The sequence below is a fragment of the Camelus dromedarius genome, chromosome 17 (assembly GCF_036321535.1).
Source record: "Camelus dromedarius isolate mCamDro1 chromosome 17, mCamDro1.pat, whole genome shotgun sequence".
Classification (NCBI taxonomy): Eukaryota; Metazoa; Chordata; class Mammalia; order Artiodactyla; family Camelidae; genus Camelus; species Camelus dromedarius.
In genome coordinates, this window is record NC_087452.1 from 6705804 (window position 1) to 6730150 (window position 24347).

General features: G+C 36.0%; 1 protein-coding gene across 3 annotated transcripts in view; it reads left to right on the forward strand.

Annotated features, from left to right (window-relative positions):
• RAD18 (RAD18 E3 ubiquitin protein ligase) overlaps nucleotides 1-24347 on the forward strand; it is a 100022-nt gene that overhangs the window by 33165 nt on the left and 42510 nt on the right. For all 3 annotated transcript variants that reach the window (XM_010984978.3, XM_031470789.2, XM_031470790.2), the window contains 3 exons: nucleotides 1557-1741; nucleotides 11641-11717; nucleotides 13011-13071. In XM_010984978.3, the coding sequence (XP_010983280.1) occupies nucleotides 1557-1741; nucleotides 11641-11717; nucleotides 13011-13071 (323 nt within the window). The remainder of the gene's footprint in view (nucleotides 1-1556; nucleotides 1742-11640; nucleotides 11718-13010; nucleotides 13072-24347) is intronic.

The window sequence follows — 24347 nt, forward strand, 5'->3', positions numbered from 1 at the left end:
AACAGTTTTCAGGAAAATGTAATCCACTGAGGGTTTGCAGGTCTTTCTGCAGTTAAGTAGTTATTTCTGGCTTTTAGATTTTATTGATAGAGCATAAAAGAAATAACCTAGCCAGGGAATGGTACTGTTGGTTAATAGAGGTGTTTGGTGGTTTTTAGTCTGTATTGGACTCTACTGTCTCTCTCTTCTACCTGTGGTCTCTGGACCATTCGCATCGATTTACCCTGTGGAACCTTGTTAATACAGGTTTTAGGTCTCCACTTACAAGCTGTGTCAGAATTGGTGTGTGATGTGGCAAAGTGACTGAAAATTGAATTCTGAATATTTCTCCAGGTAGTTCCAAGATGCACTAGAGTTTGAGTAGCGTGCCCTTGTGCCAAGTAGCTAGGCACAAGTCCTTTGTAAATCTTGGGTTTTTTTTGTTTGTTTGTTTGGTTTTTGATAAACCTATTACTTTCAAGTTCCTATAAATTTTTACCTGAGGTTTTGGTATTTTATGTAAAAATGCTTGCAATTATAATGACTACTTTATATACATATGTATTAAGCACCTAATTGCCAAAGCGTTGAGCCAGGCGATGTGCTCAGAGAACCAGGTTATAATCAGATTAAATAGATTAAACTTCACTAAGGAGTTCCTGTCTATAAAGTTGCTTCAAGTCATTGATACCTTTGGGTAGCTTGACTTCTACATATTCCGTTTAAAGAAATACTGTTTATTAATTAGTTTTTTTGGAGGGAGTAGAAGAAAGTTATTTGATAGAGTTTTGTTATATTTTAAACTGTAGCTTGGTGCTTATCATTACATTCATTATGCAAATGCAGTCAGGAGCCAGGTGATGATTTGTGCTCTTTTGAGGACGATGTCCCTGTCTACCTGTCAGCTCTTTCAATTCTTTCTTCATTGGTGTAATGAATTGGATAAAGCTAACCATCCCAACAGGTCTTCTTTTATTTCATTTGGTACTTTTGCAAAATGATTGCCTTGGGTTTAAGGGGGCACTTTTGCCTGTGCATCAGAACTTTTTCTGAAGAAACTATATATGTTGATTTTCTTAAATCCCTAACCTGACCCCCGATAGCATTTGTACTCTAATCACCAGATAACTGGTTCTTATAGAGACTTTGCATGGAAATTTGCCTGGGCGAATTTTAGGAAAAGCATGCTTTAAAGAGGCAAAGGATTGAGTAAGTTCACGTTAAGTGTGATTCTGAGCTCTCATAACATTCAGTCCACAAGCCTTCCATATCTGAGTCCCAAGTCTGCATCTTTAGCCTGACCTCTTTCTAAGACCTAATTTTTTGTAAGTTTTGGCTGCCACCGGGACCCCTCTGTCTGAATGTCCCACCGCCACCTCACATGTGTCACTGTCAGATGAATACTGTCAACTTGACTCGCAAATTTGAGCCTTCTTCTCTTTCCTATTTGTATCTTAATCGTTCCACTGTTCTCCCACTCACCCCATTATTGAGTCAGGAAGTAACTTACTGTTTTGCATGAAAAGCATTTGATAATTCACAATAATCCTCAGTGATCTCTTTTTTTCCCCTTTCAGTTCTGTTCACAAAAGGAAGCCATTGCCCAAAACTGTATATAATTTGCTCTCAGATCGAGATTTAAAGAAGAAGCTAAAACAGCATGGATTATCTATTCAAGGAAATAAACAACAGCTCATTAAAAGGCACCAGGAATTTGTACACATGTACAATGCCCAGTGTGATGCTTTGCATCCTAAATCAGGTAAAGTAATAAAACAATGAGTTATGTTTCTCCTCTGGATAAAGCAATTTTGTGTAGCTCAGGGATTATAAACCACAGAAAAAAATTTTAATATATTTTTGATAGCAGGTAAGACGTGCAAATGTGCCCCTTCTGAAGATACCTAGAATGTCCTGTGATAAGCCAGCCTTTCTCTCAGCCAATCTCTCCATCCTTGATCCCTTCTCAGGTCCACTGCTGCCAGCTTCTTATTTATCTTTCCAGAGGTAGTGGGGGTGAAGGTTGATGTAGAGAGTGTGGGCTATTATCCCAGTTTTGCTTTGTGACTGAGTGACTTTTTTAGGCAAGTTACTTACTATCCCTGTACTTCAGTTTTGTCACCCTTAAAGTAAGGTTAAAATAGTAGCTACTTCTCAGTGTTTCTGAGTGGAATAAATGATAAAATGCACGTAGAGTCCGAGCATAGTACCTTAGCAGGTAGTTAGCATTCAGTAAATGCTACTGTTAGACTATTAAGATTATTATCCACAAACATATGTCCTTGATCATTACTGTTTTATAAAAATTTACATACACACTATGTAATAGTTTGTTCTTTTCATTTCATCACACCCAGATTTTGGAGTTCTTTAATTTATTAGCATATGTATAGAATTGCCTAATTAAAAAAATTTAAGTATAATCTGCAAACAAAATTACACAAATTAAAAATATATTGTTTGGTGAGTTATCACAAAGTAAATTTCCCAAAGGGATAATGCCTTTGTAACCACTACTCGGAGCACTGCCAGCATCCCCAAAGCCCTGCCCTCCGTCCCAATCACTGCCACCTTCGAAGGCTCTCACAGATGGCCACCATCTTAACTTCTAACACCATGTATTATTCATTTTGCCTATATTTTATCTTTATATAAATGGAATAATGAGTAGCTTATGCATTCTTTTGAGTCTGGCTTCATTTTGTGCTACCTTATGTTTATCCATATTTTTGTTTACAGTTGTGATTTTTTTCTTTTTCTTTTTTTTTTTTTTTTTGCTGTAAAGTGTTCTATTGTGTAAATATATTACATTGTCCATTCGATGCTTGATGGGCATTTGGATTTTTCACTCTCTGGCTCTTAAGAATAATGCTGCTTTGAGTAATCTCTTGCAGATCTCTTTTGCACACAGGTACATGTATTTCGGGGATATGTGTACCTAGGTGTGGGATTACTATGTTGTATTTTTGGAGATGTTCAGTTTTCATGGGTACAGAAGCCCAGTGCCAGTGTTTGCTCTCATTCAGAGGGTATGAGAGTTCTAGTGTTCCCACATCTTAGCACCATCAGTATTGTCAACTTTCTGTTTTGGCCATTCTAGTGGATCCATGGTAGTATCTCATTATGGTTTGCATTTCCTTAGTGGCTTATAATGTTCAGCCCTTCTTTATACAGTTATTGACCATCTGGATATCTTCCTTGGTGAAATACCCATTGAATCTCTCATGCCCACTTTTTCTGTGCTGTGGATCTATTTTTTCCTAATTTATTTGTGGAAGTACATAAATTTTTCTGGATACAAATCTTGCTAGATACATGTATATTTAATCTCTTGTTTCATCTTCTCATTCTCCTAATGGTTCATTTGAGAAGTAGAAGTTTTAAATTTTATATCTCATTCGTTGAACTTTTCCATTAGCTAGAACTTTTTTTGTCCTTACCTACCACAAGGCTGTGTTTTCTTCTAAAAGCATTATTCTTTTTGCTTCTACCTTTCAACCTAAAACTTATCTGGAATTGACTGATGCTGTGAGGCAGAGGCAAGATTCTTTTTTTTCCATATGGATAGCTGACTGGTGTAGCACTGTTCATTGAAAAGCCATCCTTTACACCCTGAATTGTCAGTCCATCTTGGTTAAGAATCAGCTAACTGTATTTGTGTGGGTCTGGTCATTGTTTTGTTCTGTTGGGTCATTTATTTCTCCTTGTACACTCCTTACTTATCCCAGTTCACTGTCTTAATTACTTTATGAGTATTTTATAATAGATCTTGCTGTCTGGTAATGTAGTTCCTCCAGCTTTGTTATTTGTAGAGATTGTCTATTAATAGATGAATGGATACTCGAATTGTGGTACAGCCATACAGTGGAACACTGCTTAGCAGTAAGAATGAATGAACTGCTGATGATAAATGCAGCAGCGTGGATACATCTCAAAAGCATTGTGCTAACTCAAAGAAGCCAGATATGAAAGACTATGTAATGTACAGTTTTAAAATTCCATTTATCTGGCATTTTAGAAAAAGCTAAACTATAGGGACATAGAAGAAATCATATTTCACAGGGCCTTAGGGTAAAGGGGAAGGAGTTTACTGCAGGGTAAGCAGAGGAACTTTTGGAGGTGAAAATGTTCTGTGTTCTGACTGAAGTGATGACTGAATGACTGTTCACAGGCAGCTTGAAATTATCTCCAATTTATCGTGGATAAAGCTACTATGAACATGGGCTTTCAGGTTTTTATGTAGCTGTGTGCTTTCATTTCTCTTGTATTTTCCTTTTCATTCAGTTAAAAGACTTGAATTTTTGTTGTGATTTCTTCTTTGACCCATGGGTTATTTGGAAGTGTTTTCAGCTTCCAAGTGTTTGAATATTTTGCAGATACCTCTTTATTATTCATTACTAATTTGATTCCATTGAACCAGTTCTGTATGATTTCAGACATTTTACGTCTATTGAAGTTTGTTTTATAACTCAGCATTAGGTCTTCCTTGGTGTATGTTCCTTAAGCACTTGAAAAGTTTCCTTTTTTTGTTCAGTGATCTGTAATGTTAGTTATGTAAAGTTGCTAGATAGTGTATTCAAGTCTTCTGCATCTTTACTGATACTATCAGTTACTGAGAAGATTATTGAAATCTCCAAGTGTATTTATAGATTTTCTTTTTTTCCTTTCAGTATATTCAGTTTTCTTTACATTTTCAATCTCAGTAATTAGGTGTATGTGCATTTAGTATTGTTATGTCTTCTTGATGAATTAATCTATTTATTAGTATGAAATATTTGTTTTAATCTCTGATGATATTCCATAAATAATAATCTTATTTCACTTTTCTTCTTTAAACAAATTATATCATTATATTTATATTGTGTTTTTTGGTAAGCAGTATATGGTTTGGATTTGCTTTTTAAATTTAATTTGACAAGATGTATTATTAAATTGTAGAATTTAAAACTTTTTCAGTTAATCTGTTTGGTTGAGTTTAAGTCTACCATCTTTTCATTTTCTCTTTGTCCTGTCCATTGTTTTTCTTTCTTTCTTTCTTTCTTTCTTTCTTTTTTTCTTTTCTTTTCTTTTCTTTTCTTTTCTTTTCTTTTCTTTTCTTTTCTTTTCTTTTCTTTTCTTTTCTTTTCTTTTCTATTGAATATTTTTTAGTTCTCCATTTTATCTCCACTGTTGGTTTCTAGCTTTACCTCTAACTTTATGTGACATGTTTTAACATAAGAACCTTACAACTTTCATCCTTGGTTTTATTGTCATAGATTTTTCTTCCATATCTTATAAACCCCTTAATACATTGTTACCATTTTTTGCTTTAAACTGTCAATTTCCTTTAAAGAAAGTTTAGCAATTGAGAAGGAAAGCATATATGTGCCAGCACAGTCACCATTTGTAGTGTTCTTCATTTCTTTCCTTAGGTCCATCTATCTGATACCATTTTCTTCTGGCCTGAAAAACTTTAACGTTTCTTGTAGTGCAGTTGAGACAAGTTCTCTCGCTTTTATTTGTCTGGAGACATCTTAATTCTGCATATTTTTTAAAAAAAGTTTTATCTGGAAATAATTTTGAACTTATGGGAAGTTGAAACACTGTCATAAAGAACACATATATACCTTTTACACAGATTCACCTGTTAGCATTTTGTCCCTTTGCTTTATGCATTACAATTTCTCTGTGTGTATGAATGTATATGTGTTCTTGTGTGTGTTCATCTTTATATACACATGTTTTTACTTAAACCATCTGAGAAGAAGTTCTATAATCTTGACTCCTAAATACTTCATTGTGTATTTCCTAAGAAAAGGGATATTCTCTTTTATTGCTGTAGTGTAGTTACCAACTTTGGTAAATTCACCTTTGTTATTAAACAGTTCTTCAATCTATCATCTCGATTCCAGTTTTGGCAGTGGACCCAATAATGGCCTTTATGGATTTTTCTTTCCCTCAAGCCCATGATCCGGTTTTGAATCACAATATTAAATTTAGTTGTAATATCTTTTCAATCTCTTTCAGTCTGGAACAATTCCTCAGCCTTTCTTTGTCTTTTATGACATTGGCATTTTAAAAGAATACAGTCTTTGTTGTTGTTAGTTTTTTTCCCCCAAACAGAATGTTTCTCATTTTGGCTTTGACTAATGTTTCCTTATAATTACATTCAGGTTGTGCATTCGTGGCCAGAATGCTATATAAATGATGTTTTGTCCTCAGAATGTCACATCTGGATGTATTTGACATTTTTGTGCTCCTCGTTGTGGTAGCAGATTTGATCACCTTGCCAGTTTCTTCATTGTGTAGTTTCCTCCTTACTCCTAATAAGAAATCTGTAGGGAGACACTTTAACACCATGTAAATATCCTATATGTCATTAAAATCTCGCCCCTATATTTAACATTCTTTGGTAATTTTCACCTGAACTAATCTTTTCTGTATAGTTGCAAAATGATGATTTTCTAATTTCAGCCCTCTTTCCACATTTACCAGTCGACACTTGCTGTAATTCTGAAAAGGAGCCTTCCCATCTTGTTTTATTCTTTGTCTCTTATCAACAGGAATTCACAGATTTGTAGCTTATTTCCTTCCTTGATTATTTTGGTATTTACATTTCCAGATTAGGTCAATGGGAACTTCTCTATGCTGATTCATGGTCCTCATGATATACCCTTATCATCATCATCATCATCATCATCATCATTATTACTACCATTTCCTTATTTCTAGCATATGCCAGCCCTGGAACCAGCTTTGGTCTTTTTTGGAGGGGGAACCAAGATACGGCTACTAGTTGCACTCGTTGCTACCTGCTGCCTTAGCTTTGATGCTCTTTCAGCAGGTGGCGCTCAGGAATACATGCACATGTATACAGATGCGTACACGGATGTGTGTATACGCACACCTGCGTGGATGCAGTATGCTGCATGTATATGTACGCATGTAAGTCCACTTGTGTGTACAAGGAATCATGAGAACATGCCAACACCTCTACTTTCAGTCCCGCCCCGCAGAGTTCCTCTGTGCTTTTCTGTATTTCATGTTTGTATTTCCCTTTATCACAGGAAGATCTTCCCGCCCAGTGGCATCAGCATATTTACCAATTTGCTCAGTTCTGTAATACATCTGAAATAGTTCCAGAAGTGCTTCATCTCTGCTGCTACACCTCTGCAAGCAGAGCAAGAGTTCCAGGTTTCTCACTTCTCTCCACCCGGCTCTCCCCCGCCCTCCCCCTTGCCCAGACTCAGGGCACATAGTCAGGCGCTGCGTTCATAAGTTCTTTTTTCACTTCCTTGTGGTTATGTTCTTATTTGAAATAATACAGTGACCTGCTCATTTGCTTCACTTTGTTTCCAATATTTGTTGTTGTTATTTAGTTTTCTCTTCTAAGTATGAGAAATTAATAAAAAATATAACATTTAAATTACGTTAAAGAGATACACCGTTGACCCTTGAGCAACACGGGTTTGAACTGTGTGTGTCCAGTTATGTGCAGATTGTTTTCAATAAATACAGTACCTGTATTTTCATTTTACAGATACTGCATTAACTAAGTGTGGGGAAAAGTTTGTGTTCCGTTAGAGATCACAGTAAGGGGAATCAAAAGAACTAGGGTTTGAGTCCTGATTCTATCCAAACCATTTGAGTTTCCTGCCATTTGTTAATTCCTTTGTTTTTGAGGCAGAAACAGCAGGATGGGAGTTTTCAGCTGTGCTAGGGGTTGGTGCCCTCTGTTGCTCAAGGGTCAACTGTATTTTTATAATGGACCCATTGCTGTCATAAAGGTATTACACACACTAACAGTGTTGTTTTCTTCTGTTTCAAGAGTCTTCCTAATTACTTGTTGAAGCATTTTTATGTTAGCTTTAAAGTTCCTGTCAGATAACTCTGACATCTGAGTCATCTTCGTGCTGGCATCTGCTGATGATCTTTTCTCATTCAAGTTGTGGTTTCCTTACTTCTTACTGTGGACTGTGTTTTTTATTATACCCTGGGCATTTTCAGTATAATATTATAAGATTCTATACTTCTAAAAATATTCTTTTTGGGGGAAGATCTAATTGGCTTCATTAGGTGCCTCATGAATTGGGCAGTATCCCATCTAGAGACTGGATGAGTGCTCCCCTAAATACTCTGTTTCAGTGAGCAGTCGCCTTGTTTGGGTTTGGCACCACACATCCTGGCCTGCTTCTGTGCGCTGTGGTTCTAATTTCTAATGACAGTTTAGTTTTTAGAGCCCTTGCGGTGTGATTCTGGTTTGCCTCATGTAATTGCTACCTGGAGGCCACTCTGGAAACCTGGTATTCCACACTGTGGCTCAGTTCGTAAACCTTTTGCCACATTAATTCTAGACCATTTCACGTGTGAGTCGGTCAGAGGCATATCCAGGATTTCCTTTTGCAGGAGTAAAGAATACTTTCCTCCAGGTTTTTTCTCTTGAGAGCCTCTTCCCCCAGTTACTAGTTGAGAGGATGAGGGTGCCACCTGCCTCTGCTGAGTGAGTAGAAATCTGGACTCCTCACTGTGTCTCCACTGACACTGTTGGCAGGAGAGGAAAGCCTGCTGCAGGCCCCCTGCTGCTGCTGGGTGTTGGGGGTGGGGAGCTGGAGGTCCACACTCCCCACCTACCCTCCAGTGATACTGCAGGGAGGGCGCTGGGAGCATCAGCGTGTTCAGCTGGAATAGGTCAGGTATTGTCCAAAGGGTGTTGTTCAAAAGATTTCTGATCTCTTCCTTTCACAGTGCTTTGCTTAGAATAGGTTTTTCTTGGTTTTTTTTGTTTTGTTTTATTTTGTTTTTTTACCTTCTGTGCCTGTTGGCATTTCTGTGTTGCAGTTTTCACCAGAGACCAGCCTGGGATTTTTAGAGGATGAAAAGAAAACTCTGGAAACTTACCACAGTGTTGTACCTCAAATTCTGAGGTCCTTAGCCAGTCCATTTTCCTCCTTGCACCTTTTGGAGTTCTCTTACCATTGTCTGTTATATCTGGGGTTTTTCGTTATACTCAGGCAGAAGATTATGAGAAATGAGAAAAAAAATGAGTCTAGCCCATCCTGTTTGGATCCAGAAGTTCTTGTTCATGTACATATTTTAAATCTCTATGTTTTAGGTACAAACACATTAAGGATTAAGTCTTCTTGCTGAATTGACTCCTTTATATAATTTCCCTCTTTATCCCGGATAATAATCATTGCTCTGGAGTCTCTTGTGCCTCATATTAATATAGCTATTCCAGGTTTCTTTCCATTAGTAATTACATGATATGTCTCTTTCCATACTTTATTTTGAACCTATCTATGTCTTTTATTTAAAATGGGTTCTTGGTTCACAGCATATTGTTTGGCTTTTCTTTTTTATTCATTCTGCATTCCCTGTCTCTTGTTGGTGCTCTTAGACCATTTACATTTAATGTAGTTATTGATACAGTTGGCTTTAAACCTAGTATCTTGCTGTTGTTTTCTGTTTGTTCCATCTGCTTTTTTGTTCCTTTTATCCTTTTTTATTGTCTTCTGGATTAATTATTTTTAACATTACTTTTCATTTCTACTACTCGCTTGTTATTTGACCTCTTTTTCAAGAAGTTTTAGTGTTTGCCTTAGGGTTTATAATGTACACCTTTAATTAGCCACAGTCTACGTTCAAATAATATCCTGCCCCGCTTGTAGTGTAAGAATCTTACAACGGTACAGCCCCAATCTCTTAATTCGTTGTGCTGTTGTTGCCATGAATTTTACGCTTATACGTATGCTGGTAGTTAACACAATGCATTGCTATTGTTTTTCCTTTAAACGGTTATCTTTTACATTAGTTAAAAATAAGAAAAATATGTTTCATATTTGCCTTAATTTTTGTCATTTGTAGTACTTTTCATTTCTTTTTATAGAGATGAGTTTCTGGTTTTAGATTTCTTCTGCTTGAAGAACTTCCTTGAACACTTTGTAGTCCAGGTCTGCTGGTAACACATTCTGTTTTTGTTTGTCTCAGACAGTCTTTATTTCTCTTTTGAAAAATATTTCCATTGCTATAGAATTCAAGGTGGGTGGGTGTTTTCCCCCAACACTTTAAATTCTTAATTCCATTTTCTTCTATCTTGAGTAGTTTTTGATGAAAAGCATGACGTAGTAATGCTTGACTTTTCTTGCATAATATACCCTCTTTTTCTGACTGGCTTCAAGATTTTCTCTGAGAAAATATTTGCAAATGATATGACCAATAAGGGATTAATATTTCAACATATGTAAACAGCTTTATACAAGTCAAAATCAAAAAAACCCCAAATGATTTGATTAAAAAATAAGCAGGAGAACTGAATAGACATTTTTCTAAAGAGGAAATGCAGATGGCCAACCGGCACATGAAAAGATGCTCAAAATCACTAATCATCAGGGAAACGCAGATTAAAAACACAATGACATATCACCTCACCCCTGTCAGAATGGCTGTCATCAAAAAGAACAGAAATAACAAATGTTGGCGAGGATATAGAGAAAAGAGAGCCATTGTGCACTGTTAGTGGGAATGTAAATTGATGCAACCACTGTGGAAAACAATATAGAGGATTCCCTAAAAACTCAAAACAGAACTACAATATGACCCAGCAATTGCACTCCTGGGTATATATCTAAACCCCAAAAACACTAATTTGAAAAGTTACATGCACCCCAGTGTTTATAGCAACATTATTTACATTTGCCAAGCTGTGGAAACAACCTAAGTGTCCATCAACAGATGAATAGATAAAGAAGATGTATATACATTTGCAATAGAATACTACTGAGCCATAAAAAAGGATGAAATTATAAATATGAATATGATGTATGTATATGCATAACTGCAACATTGTGCTGTACATCAGAAATTGACACATTGTAACTGACTACTTCAATTTAAAAAGAAGAATGAAATTTTGCCTTTTGCAGTGACATGGATAACTTGGAAGGCATTATACTAAGTGAAATAAGACAAAGACAAATACTGTATGATATCACTTATATGTGGAATCTAAAAAATACAACAAATTAGTGAATATAACAAAAAAGAAGCACACTCACAGATACAGAGAACAAATTAGTGATTACCAGTGGAGTGGGGAGGGGCAGTTGGGGTGGAGAAGTGAGAGATATAAACTGTTGGGTGTAAGACAGGCTCAAAGATGTCTGTACAACATGGAGAATATAGCCAATGTTTTGTAATAGCTGTAAGTGGAAAATGTTCTTTCAAAACTGTATTAAAAATGGAAAAAAACCTACTGAGATAATAAATGGGTATTATATTAAGATGCTAAAAAGAAAGAAGCCTATTGTACTACATTTATTATGTTGAGTTTGAATGGGTATCCCCTAAGAATAGAGTTCACAGTAACATTAATTTTCACATTCCATTGGGACTGCTATATATGCACCTATATACTCAAAGAAAAGAGCAAAATGACTTTGCTGTACTCTTCTGGTTATGTTTTAAACTGTGATTGCGTGTGTGAAAGTTACATGTTTTAACTCTGTGTTCTTAGTTTTTCCAACATTTTATTTTGAAATAACTTTAGAGTTACAGAAAAATTTTAAAGATAGGGCAGGAGTTCCCGTATACCCATCGTCCAGCTTCAGTATTAACAGTTGTGTAACCAGGTACATTGAGCAAAATCATATAACTGACATTGGCTATATGTCCTTATTTCAACAGCTGCTGAAATAGTTCAGGAAATTGAAAATATGGAGAAAACGAGGATGCGTCTTGAAGCTAGTAAACTCAACGAAAGTGTATGTTGATGCTCTCTTTCAGTATCTGGGTAGAAATGAAGGAAAGAAAAATTGAATACCCTACAAATTAAAAGAAACCAGTATTAAATCTGTTGAGTGGGAAATGTGCTAGAACACATTTCCATTTAATGTATTATAATTTACTTGCAGCTCATTTTTAGCACAAAATTCTATCATATTTAGCAGTCTTCTGGCACAAAATGCAATCCAAAGTAGAGTTTACTAATGAATTAGAGTTTTGTGGAAAAAGTGTATGCCTGTGCGTTAGGTAACCTTGGTATTGGCCCTTTCTCTGGTGATAAGTTATTTGACATTTAACCTCTGCATCCATAGGACCTTCATTTGTAAAACTCGGGGGTTGAACTGTATGATCTCTGAGATCCTTTGAGTTCTGGAATTCTTCAGTTCTATGATTATACTCATGGAGAAATTAAGTATCATAAGAATTTGTGAGGTTGAGCATCTTTTGAGCTTATTGAGGGAATCAGAGACCTAAATTTCTTCACTATTGCCTTCCTCTAGCTTGATGGTCCAAAACTTGAGGGAAGGATACCAAAGAAGAAAGTAGTCATTGTGTCCTTTGACACTGGAGGAAGTGTTTTGGGCTCTCCCAAATAGACTATTTTTCTAGACCATCGGTAATGTGTTTGTAAGGAAAGCAACGACCTTAGGGAAGTAAGTTTATAATCAGATAGTAGGAAAAAATGAGATTTTCATTGACTTTATTATTACCTGTGTGCTAACTGTAAGATGGAGACTGTAATGAGTCGTGTAAGTAGATTTCTGATCTTTTAAGTCTAAGATTTAAAAAAGTAGAACAGAAATTGAACATACGAAGCCTTGTATCATTGTATTTTCATTTTATGTATCTTTGTGGTAGATTTGGAAAAATTAGATTGGAAAAAATAGAAGGCAGACAAAAAGATCTACCTTTTAATGATCTGCTAAATGTCTCTTCCATCTTGTTATTTTAAGTGTTACTTGTATTAATGAATGTGAAAAATTAAATATTGCAAATGGGAAATTTAATTGTTGTGTTAATTCTTCATAAATTCTAATGGAATCAGTGTTGCATTTACTACTGATGAAGAAAAGTAATGAGTAAAATGTATATTTATTACAAAATTCAAGGGAAGTAGGCAGGAGTTAATCTTCCTGGGTATATATAAAACAGATGAGAGATTGTTTTCCTCTATTTTAAACATCCAGATTTGAGATTTTAAAGTTTATAGTACTAATTTCTACTTTTGTCTTTTTTTGAATTTTTAATTAAGAATTTTTGGATTATTTTAGATACTGGTTTTTACGAAGGACCAAACAGAAAAGGAAATAGATGAAATTCACAGTAAATATCGTAAGTTATGTGATGTTTTATTTGTAAAAAACTTGGGTTGCAGTTTTTCATCTAAAGTAATTTTTTAAAATAAATTTTTATATTAGTGTTAATACAAACTTCCTTGTTAATATTACTTGAGACTGAATTTTACTTGAGTGTTTACTCAGACCTTTTTTGTGACCCTATGTGCCTGCTCTATGATTTGTGACTAACATTCCACCTTGAACTTATCACCAAGCACTTTGCAAATATTAATGAATTACTCTCAAAGCATCTCTGTGGAAGAAAATGGGATTAAAATGGAAACATTCCTAACTTGCCATCGTGTCCTCAGGCCACTCAGTGACAGTATTTCTGTAAAGAATTTCAGCATTCTGTAGCTTGCAAATTTGTGCCAGAAATAGTTTTCATTTATTCATTATTACCAGCTTCCCAACTTTATTGCTTCATTTTCCTTAAATGACCTTTGTTTGAATCTTTTCCAGTGGTAGCACATTCCTGTTTTGTCAGTTAAGTAGCTGTTTGTTGTCTGGTTGGTTGGCTGGTTTCTAGTTTAGATTTCAATTTAAGTCCCCGGCAAACAGTAGGTGGTTAATATTTGTATCCCCTACATGATATATTTTAGTTGTGCTAAGAGAATTTTGTTTTCTCTTTTCCTTCCTTGAGCTTTGGAGGGGCGGATTCAGCCGTGCTCTGTCTGGGGCGGGAGGATGTAGTTGGGTGGCCTGTGCCTGCCCGGAGTAGGGAGAGGGGCCTGGCTGATTCACGGACCAGAGACTGTAGGACAGAAGCCACAGCTCTCGTGCTTGAAACATAAGCAAGTGTGATCGGTTCTCTTTGATCAGCCTTTGGGAAGCCAAAATGATTTTTCTTGCTACAGGAGCTAGAGAGTATCAGATGATCACTGAAGTGGCAAAACTAAGGCCTGTAACAAGAAAATTTACATGAAACAAAAATAATTTAAATCACTAAAGGATAGTGTCTAACAATTAAGCTACACTAAAGAAACAGTGGATTAGATACAGTCAATATGCAAATATCTATTGCCAACAATTTAAAGATCTTTAAAAAGTTTATAGATCATGTTAAATTAATTCATTTAGCCCTAAAATAAACCTCGATATATCCTTTTTTTTTAACCTTTCAGATGCTTTCTAAAACTTAAGTACTTAGCATTATAGTTTAGTCATACAGTTTGATTTAGTATCAGAATCCAAATATACTACTGGTATCGCCTCTTCTTTTAAACATTTTTATTAACGTTTTACATGCGGGTGGTTTTTTAAAAACCACATATTTCTACAAGGGTTATAAAAAACAAAAATCTGCCTCCTCTACCACCAACCTATCTCTATTCCCATTTCCTCAGGGTAACAGCTGTCAACCCTTTTGGCTTTTGTTTCAGTAATTACCTTCATTCCTATAAAAGATTGTTCTTTCTGCTATTTCTTGAAGTGTCTCAGTTTTCTGTGTTGACAGCTGATTGAAGTCTTAACAGGACAAATGAAGATTTAGCGCTTGTACATCCTGACTCCTACTTTTGCCTCCCTCCCAATCTCTGAATACTGTCCTAGTTCTCTGTAAGTTCAATATTTAGGGAGAGACATCGTTTATAGTTTGAACCAGACAGCACCCTGCTGTGGTGTTGCGGGGCAGCAGGGTGTGCGCCCAGACTGGGCCCCTGTGGCGTACTACTTTGAGCTGAAGGCAGCTGAGAAGCAGCGGGAACAAAGCTCTCTGCCTTGCCCCGTTAGTCTGAGTGCAAGACATAATTATGAAGGTGTCTGTCCCTCCTCTTCTGTCTCTCCTTTGAGGTAAGTTAGTCTCTGTGTCAATGGAGAAAGCTCTGACTTAAATCAACATAAAAGACTTTGCTTTTCTCTGCATTTTTTTCCCTGGCAATCTCCCCATAACTGGCCTCCCCTACACTTTTCTTTTTTATCTAGGTGAAGACAGCATTTAGGCCAGTGTTCTAAGTCATCTCTGAGTGGCTTAGAGGTACTCATTTTTCTCTGCGTTTCTTCCATGTATATGTGAGGTGTACATGGTAATAAACTCCTGCTTGTTTTTCTCATGTAAATCTGTGTTTTATTATAAGGCCTCAGCTAAGAACTAAGAAGGTTAGAGGGAAAATTATTTTTTCTTCCCCTACAGTTATAAGTCCTTTAAGGAAAATATTCTTTTTTCCTATAACTAATAATTTTCTTTGCTTAGATTTCTATTTATCTAGTATTAACCTATCTCCAAACTTTCCATCAGAAATGTAAATCACTTACTAATACATCGGCACACGTGGATTGTTTATCAGCTCACTCTTTTCTCGGAAACGGCGTGCCCACCGCCGCCCCCAGCCTCTCTTACTGCTCTTCCCCAGCCTCCTCTGGTTGCTCTTACCCTGGAATTTCCGTTCAGCAGCCTTCAAGGCATTCTCTCCTCCCTCCTGTGTCCTTTCACTTAGTCCAGGATCCACACCTACCTCTTCTCTTTCCTTGTTCAGTGGAATACATTTTCCAGGAAATTACCTGAGTAAAAGGATCTATGGAGGAATATTTTTTGAGCCCACATGTAACTGGAAATATTACTTTTACTACTGATTCATTATTGGACTTATAAATGGCCCACATAGCTAGTAAAAAGCAGGGTGGAAATTAAACCCAGAACCTCCCAATGATCAAGTTTAAGCTCTTTGCACTGTGCTGTGCTTTGAATCTGAGTGCGTGACCTGTATGTTGGGAACCTCTTTTCTGGGTTTCGGGTCACAATGCTTTAAAAAAGTTTAATTTTATGCATGAGTTACTTTGGTAGTTTTGTGATGATATATCTTTCTTATTTTCTTTAGCAATCTTTCGGATAGATTTATATTCATGAATTCCTCATAGTAGAGGAAGGAAATCGTGAAATCAGTTTGAGCCTTAGTTGCCAATCTGTAGAAACTGTATTTCATACAGAGTTGAATCAAATGAGTTTATTGAGTTCTCTGTGGATTTCAGATATCAAGTGCTTCAGATAAGTCTTCTTAATTAAGACTGTGAGTTGCTCCAACGAGAGGCGGAAGTAGTTACTCTACTTGCCTAACTGCCGTGACAGATGTATCTTGGGGATTTTCATGCTCTTTACCTTGGTAAATTATAGTTTTATACTCTATCAGGAAACAACAAACCTCCAAATGAGCACTCTGGGATTATCTCCTGAAACTTTTCCTGAGAGTAGTACCAACCTAATCTTGTTAAGTAGGCAAGGCGGTTTAGCTTAATTTGTTCCTTTTTTTTTAATGTGGTTGTTCGTGAACTCAATGAATATTCATTGAGCATCCACTCTGTGCCAGCTGCTATTCTGTGTACTGGGCATATAGCAGTGAGCAAGATACATGCATCTCTCTTGCCGTGGAGTTTACATTCTAACAGCAGACAGATAAATAACATAATAAATCAGCAAATGATAATACAGTTTTAGGTGGCAGATGCTATAAAGAAAATAAAACAGAGTAATTTGATAGAAATTATAGGGGCATTAGATAATGTAGTCAGGAAAAGGCTTCTCTTAAGGAGTTGACATTTGAGATGAGTCATGAATTAAAAAAAAAATCAAAATTAAAATAAAAGCAGCCATTCACAGGCAGAGAGAACATCAGGGCAGAGGCCCTGTTGTTGAAACAGTGTAGGTGAGTGTGATTAGAGTGTAGTGAGCCAGGGGAAGAACGGTGTATGGGAAGACAGGGCCAGGTCCTGTAAGACCTTGTAAGAGTGTATATTGGGTTTTATTCTTAGTATAGTGGGAAGTTATTGAGAATTTAGAGGGACAAATAATAATGATTTTATCTATATTTTAAAAGACCATGATATCTGTTGAATAGAGAATAAATTGTAAGGTGGCAAGAAATAGTAAGAAAACCAGTCTGAAGGTTTTTCACCCAAGCAATATTTATTGATCACCAATTACTGTATCCCAGACAATATTTAGGTATTGGGAATGTAACAGTAAGGAAGCAGACCAAGTCTCTGCCCACACGGAGCTTACATTCTAATGGGAACAGTCGGACAGTTAATGGATGAGTAAAATGTGTCAGCTGGAAATATGTGCTATGGAGAAACTTAAGGTAGGGGTAGAAAGTGTTGGAGCTGCTGTCTTAGATCTGCTGGCCCAGGAAGGCACGTTTAAGAAGGTGATATTGATGTGTGAGAAGAGACTGAGTGAAGTGAGGCTGTTTTAGTGAATTAGGCCAGAGATAGGCCATGGCTGGAATGGTAGCAGAGGTAAAACGGACAATTCAAGGTGGACTTGCCAAGTAGCACCAGTAGTCCTTGCTGGTGAATTTAATATGGGGGATGACTGAAAGAGGAATCAAGAGTGACCTCTACATTTTTGGTTCAAGCAACTGGATAAATGGTGATGCCGTTTACTGGGGTGGAGGTGGGGGAGGAGAGAGAGGGTTGTGGATGGGGAGAGGAGCTCAAAATCACCAAATATTTGGAAACTAAATAATACACTTCCAAATAACACATGGTCTAAGAAAAATTAAAACTGAGAAATTTTCAAAAGTATTTATTAACTCCTTTAAAAGCAACAGTAAATCCTTTACATGTTGACATAAATAATAAATAACTTGTTTTGGTAAAACAAAACAAAACAAAACAAAAAACAAAAAAACTTTCCCTAACACACCAAAAATTTAAATAAATGGAGATTTCTGCTCCTAACCCAGAGGGAATAACCAAGACTTTACTTTCCTCCACTGAAAGCTGGAAAATCAGGTGAAACGTATAGAACAATGGGTTTTCAAATATTGAAAAAAGGTAGGACTGTTCTCCCTGAGAGAAAGAGAGTAAATCAGGTGATAAGCTCTACAGTTGCAGCAGCTTGCAGGCAGTATCAAGGCCCGGGATGGGGGAACCCCAAAATAATCTGATGGTATCTCTGAATAGGTACAACAGAAATCAGAGCTGTGGAGGCCAAGGTGACTAGGATAGAGTTTCAGAAGAGAGGGACCCGCAGAGAGAAGAGAGCTTTAAGGATCTGCAGAAGGATCTGGTCAAATCTTTGGCTGCCTAGCGACCTGCCCATGAACGAGAGGAATTACCTGAGACCAGGGAAAGAACTGCTTAAAAGGATTAGTTCCAGAACAATTTCTGGCAGGGAACAGTTTGTATTCATCACCAGCTGCTGTAGAAAAAATGTCTTAGTATATAAAGCATCAGGCAGAAGCCTCAAAAAGGTATTAGGAGGGCTAAATTATTTAGAGCCAGATGATAAGTAGTTTAGGGTTTGCAGGATGCATATGATCTCTATCAGATATTCTTGTTTGTTTGTTTCTAGTTGTTTATCAAATATCAAAAGCATTCTTAGCTAGAGGGCCATGCAAAATAGGCCATGGATTGAATTTGACCCTTGGACTATTATTTGCTAATCTCTGCTCTAGGCTAATGACTGCTCTATTTTCCCTAATAAAAAGTTGTTTTTTTGTTTTTAATTTACTGTTTTTTAGAGCAGTTTCAGGTTCACAGCAAAATTGAGTGGAAAATACTGAGGGTGCTTATATTTCTCCCAGTCCCACACGTGTACTGTATCTCCCACAATCAACACCCCACACTAGAATGGTACGTTTGTTACAATTGATGAACTTTCATTGACATGTTGTTATCACCCAGAGTCCACAGTTACCTTAGGGTTCACCCTTGGTGTTATATAGTCTATGGGTTTTGACAAATATATAATGCTATGCTTCTGCCATACAGGATAGCTAGTTACACTGCCCTAAAATACTCTTTGCTCCACATCTTCGTCCTTCCTTCCTCCCTAACCTCTAGCAACCACCTATCTTTTTACTGTTTTCATAGTTTTGTCTTTTCCAAAATGTCATACAGTTGGAATCATACCATATATAGTCTTCTCATTCTTTTACTTAGTAATACATTTGAGCTTCCTCTAAGTCTTTTTGTGGCTCTATAGCTTGTTTCTTTTTAGTGCTGAATAATAGTCCATTTTCTGGATGTACCGCAGCTGATTTATAAGTTCACCTACTCAAGGATATCTTAGTTGCTTCTTTTAGCAAGTATGAAAAAATGTGCTATAAACATTCATGTGCAGGTTTTTGTGTGGACATAAATTTTAGTTCATTTGGGTAAATAGTAAGGAGTGTGATTGCTGGATCATAAGGTATCTTTACTTTTATAAGAAACTGCCAAATTATCTTCCAAAGTGTCTGTACCATTTTGCATTCCCACCAGCTATGAGTGAGTTCTCATTGCTCCACATCCTCACCAGCATATGGTATTGTTAGTGTTTTTGATTTTTGCCATTCTAATAGGTGTATAGTGGTATCTCATTGTTTTAATGTGCAGTTCTCTAATGACTTATAATGTTGAGCATCTTTTCATATGTTTACTTGTCATCTGTATGTCTTTGCTGAAGTGCCTGTTCATGTCTTTTGCCCATCTTTAAATTGGGTTGTTCATTTTCATATTGAGTCTTAAAAGGTCTTTGTATATTTTGGATAAGTCATTTACTTATCCGTTTGCACATATTTTCTCCCACTCTGTGGCTTGTGTTCTCATTCTCTTTTCTTGGTAATCTGCCCTGATAATATTTGAAAGCAAAGCTGAAATGATTTAGTTGGTTCCAAGTAGCTTGATGTGCTCCAGAATTTAAAAATAGAATAAAATTAGCAACCAACAATATAAATTAATAGTATCCTATTTAAATTACCAGAAATTCAAAGAAGCAAAAAATAAGGTCCTAGAAAAGAGAAAAATCAATTAGTAGAACCAGACCCAGGAATGACAGAGATACGAAGCTAGTAGAATAAAAGTGTTAAAACAAAATTTACAAATTTGCTTCTTAAGTGAAGAAGGAAAAATCAAGGAGGGCCCTGCTGAGGTGAGAAATGGATGATGTTAAAAAGACCCAAATGGGATTCCTTAGATGACAAGCATACTTGAACTGACAAATAAACTGAATGAGGTAAAAACAGATTAGGGAATAAATTGAACTGAATGAAAATGCATTTTATCAATGTGAGTTGCAGCTAAAGCAGTACTTAGAGGGAAATGTGTAGCATTAAGAGATTATAGTAGAAAAGAGAAGAGATCTGGTTTTAAATTAGTCATCTATGCTTTCATCTTAAACTAGAAACAGAAGAGCAAATTCTACCCAAAGTAAGCGGAAGGAAAGTAATAGTTAAGATTAGAGCAGAAATCAATGAAATTGACAGAGGAAATCTGTGAAACCACAAGCCGGTTGTTAGTAAAAATGAACAAAATTGAGAAACCTTAGCAAGCCTGATTAGGACAAAAAGAGAGGAACACAAATTGCCAGTATCAGGAATAAAAGGGGAAATTACTAAGCATTGTGTTGATATTAACACGTTGATTTCCACGTCACCCAAATCTGGGTGACAGTTGTGTTTCCTCAGGAGCACCCAATCCACAGTGGGTGATCAATGTGTTAAAAGAATAATAAGGGAATATTATGAATGATTTCATACCAATAAATTTGAGAACATACATTAAATGGACAAATTTCTTGCAAGACACAAATCACTAAGCCTTACTCAAGAAGAAACTGATAAACTTGAATAGCCCTGTATCTATGAAATAAATTGAATTTGCATTCCCAGGAGGAAAATTCCAGATGCAAATGGCTTCCTCTGAAACACATAAGGAAGGAAATAATACCAATTCTATGGAAATTCTTCTTAAAAAATTGAAAAGACTAAACTACTTCCTACCTCATTTTATAAAGCTAAGGTTTCCATGAAGCTAAAAACCAGACAACAATAGTATAATAAAAAGTTCTGACCAATATTCCTCATGAACATAGATGCAAAAATCTTTAACAAAATTTTAGTAAGTCAAATTCAGCAATATATTAAAAGGATAATACATTATAACTCAGTGGGATTTATCCTAAGAATGCAAGATTGGTTTAATGTTTGAAAATTAGTCAATATAATTCATTGTATTAACAGACCACTACATGATTTTATAAGTAGATGCAGAATAAGCATTTGCCAAAATTGAACACCCATTAGTAATAAAAACTCTCCCTAAACGGAAATTTCTTTTACCTGGTATAAGATAAATGAAAAACCTACAACTAACATATTTAATGGTGAAATATTGAATGCTTCTGATTGGGAACAAGGTAGACATGTCTATTTTTACCACTTTTGTTCACATTGTACTGGCGTCCTCGCCAGTGTGATAAGGCAAGAAAGAGAAATAACATTCAGATTTGAGAGAAAGAAATAAAACTTTTTATTCACAGTCAACATGATCATCTTTCACAAATAGTACGAATCATAAAAAAAGATAAAGGAAACTTGATAAATTATTTTTCATTAAAATTAAAAACTTTTACTCTTCAGAAGACAAATATGACAATGACAAAGCAAGTCACAGACTGTGAGAAGATTGTAAAAATTTGTATTTAACAAAGTACTAGTATCTATATTATATAAAGAACTTTCACAATTCAATGATAAGGACATATTTTTTAAAAGGGCAAAAAATTTAAACAGATTCTTCAGAAAAGGAGATACTCAAACACCAAATAATCACTTCAAAAGATATGGTTAGTCTTGTTAGTCATTAGTCATGAATCTTCAGGAAAATAGAAATTAAAATGACGGTGAAATAATAACTACACACTTATTTTGATGGCAAAAGAAACAGGAAAAAAAGAAAGGACATACCAAGTGACAGCCAAGGTGTAAAGCAAATGGAATTCTTACACATTGCTGGTGAGAATGCAAAGTGAGATGGCCACTTAGGTAAACAGCTTAGTAGTTTGTTATAAATTCGAACATATATCTACCATACAACCCAGTAATTCTACTCCTAGCCATTTACCCAAGAGAAATGGAAACATATGTCTACACCTAGATTTTTTAAATCAGATTTATTAAGGTATAATTTACAAAAAATAAAATTAAGCAGTTGTAAATGAACAGTATGATGAATGTTACAGACAAATGTTATAGCAGGTTATTCTTATTATCCTAAACTGAAAACAACCTAAATAGCCATGAACACTTTGCGATGCATTCATACAGTGGAGCAATCCTTAGCTGTAAAACATCCGAAACAACTTGGATGAATCTCTGAAACGTTATGCTATGAGAAAAGCCGAACTAAAAAGGTAGCACTTCGCATGACTCCATTTATATTAAATTCTAGAAGGGGCAAGAATATAGTAACAGAAAGCAGATTGGTACCGCCAGGGGGCTGTGGGTGGGAAAAGGGGAGTGGGGGAGACTGACTACAAAGGAACTCTTTTGGGTGATTTAAATCTTCTGTTTCATGGCTGTGTTGGTAACCACATAACTCTACGTTTCTTTTTAATGTATCAGATTATTCACTTCAATTTTTTGTGTGTGCAAATTATTTCTCAGTAAGTCTGATTTTAAAAATTTAATGAGAAGAATGTTTCTATTTTTGCAAATCTCTTTAATGACTTACTCCATAGAAACTATCTGGATTCTCACATTAGCTTCTGCATTTAAATTGTTGCCATGTGTTGATTTGATAAAGGTATATGAAAAGTATCCAGCCTGTGAGATGGGTAATTGAGGAGAGGGGCAGTGCTTTAATAGATTTTTAGATATTTGTGGCTGTTCTTTGATACTACACTAAAACTTGGCAAGCGTTATTTCAGAAAGCTTAGTTATAGTGGAATTTGAAGATATATTAATGAAGTTTTTGTACTACTTTATTACATTAAAAATCACTCGTCTGTTGTGTACTTCAAATGGATCTTTTACTTAGGGATTATTTTGTAACATTATTTGTTCGTTATTTGAAAAATACTGATTTTTTGAGTTACAAATGTTTGCATATTTCATTTAAATTATATAATGCTAAAAAATAACAGTCATTAACATCATCAGAAAAATTAAGTGGGAAACTCTCAAGCTCTTAGTGGTGGATATAAGTTATCTAAAATTCTGACTTTCTGTTGAAAGCTCTCATTTTTATCTTTGGCAGCAAATACTGTCACTTGCTTACCCTCAAGTGACAACTCAACTCATTCATTTTTGAGAAAATAGATTATCTAAGTCTGTATAATCATACTTTGCTGTTGTTTCAAGTAAAAGGCGTGTTCATTTAGAAAGTGACGAGCTCACAACTCAGTCACACAGATGCCTCCTCAGCATAGGTGCTTCCGGTGACTGAATGGTTTCAGCAGAGAGGAGCAATAGAAGCACTTAGAGTTGACTGAGACCAAATCTGAGGTGAGTAGGGACCTTGAGGCAGGCAGCTCTTGGGGGAAGTTTTACTGTGTCAGAGAGAGCAGAGAAATGAGGTAGCTGGAGGTGGCTGTTGGGTCCAGGGACGGTTTAATTTCTTTGTTATTTTAAGTATTCTTTTAAGTTGGGAGATACTTAACCCAGTGGTTTTCAGATCTCTCTTGATTGCAACCCACAGTGAGAAATACATTTTTTATCACTACTAACTGTATGCACACACATTAAGACTGAAGTAAGTTTCGCAAAACAATTTTTACCCATTCCATTTTTTTTTAAAGGTTGTGTTCAGATATTTTCAAATGATGTTCATATTCCCCCTCCTTGACTTTAAAAGTCTCCAACGTCAGAAAAAATTCCCCCCCAATTTTTTTTTAATTTTTAAAAAGAAAATACTGTTTTCCATCATTTTTTCTCAAAATTTCTTTAGTGACTTTGAAAAAATAAAAGGAGTGGGATAATTGACTTCCCAAACCACTTGGTTATACATATCCAGACCGTAATGCATAATGCATTCTACTCTTTTTTTTTTTAAGTGAGGTCAAGTTACAGAGAGTTCCCATATATTCCCTGCTCTTGCACGTGCATAACCTCCCCAGGTGTCAGCATCCCCACCAGGGAGGTGCATTTGTTACAGCTGATGAACCTCCATTGGCACATCATAATCCTGCTAAGTCCATAGCTTATTTTTAGGGTTCACTCCTCGTGTTGTACTTTCTGTGGGTTTTGACAGACGTGAGGTGACATGTTACCTACCACTACAGCATCTTACAAAGTATTTTCACTGCCCTAAAAGTCTGCTGTGCTCCACCTGTTCACGTTCCTTCTCCCCCACCCCCACGCTGGGCGACCACTGATCTTTTTACTGTCTCCATTGTTTTGCTCTTTCCAGAATGTCACATAGTTGGAATCATGCAGTGTGTCACCTTTTCAGATTGTCTTCTTTCACTTAGTAATGTACATTTAAGGTTCCTCCATGTCTTTTCATGGCTTGATAGCTCATTTCTTTTTAGAGCTGAATGATACTCCATTTTCTGGATGTACCACAGTTTAT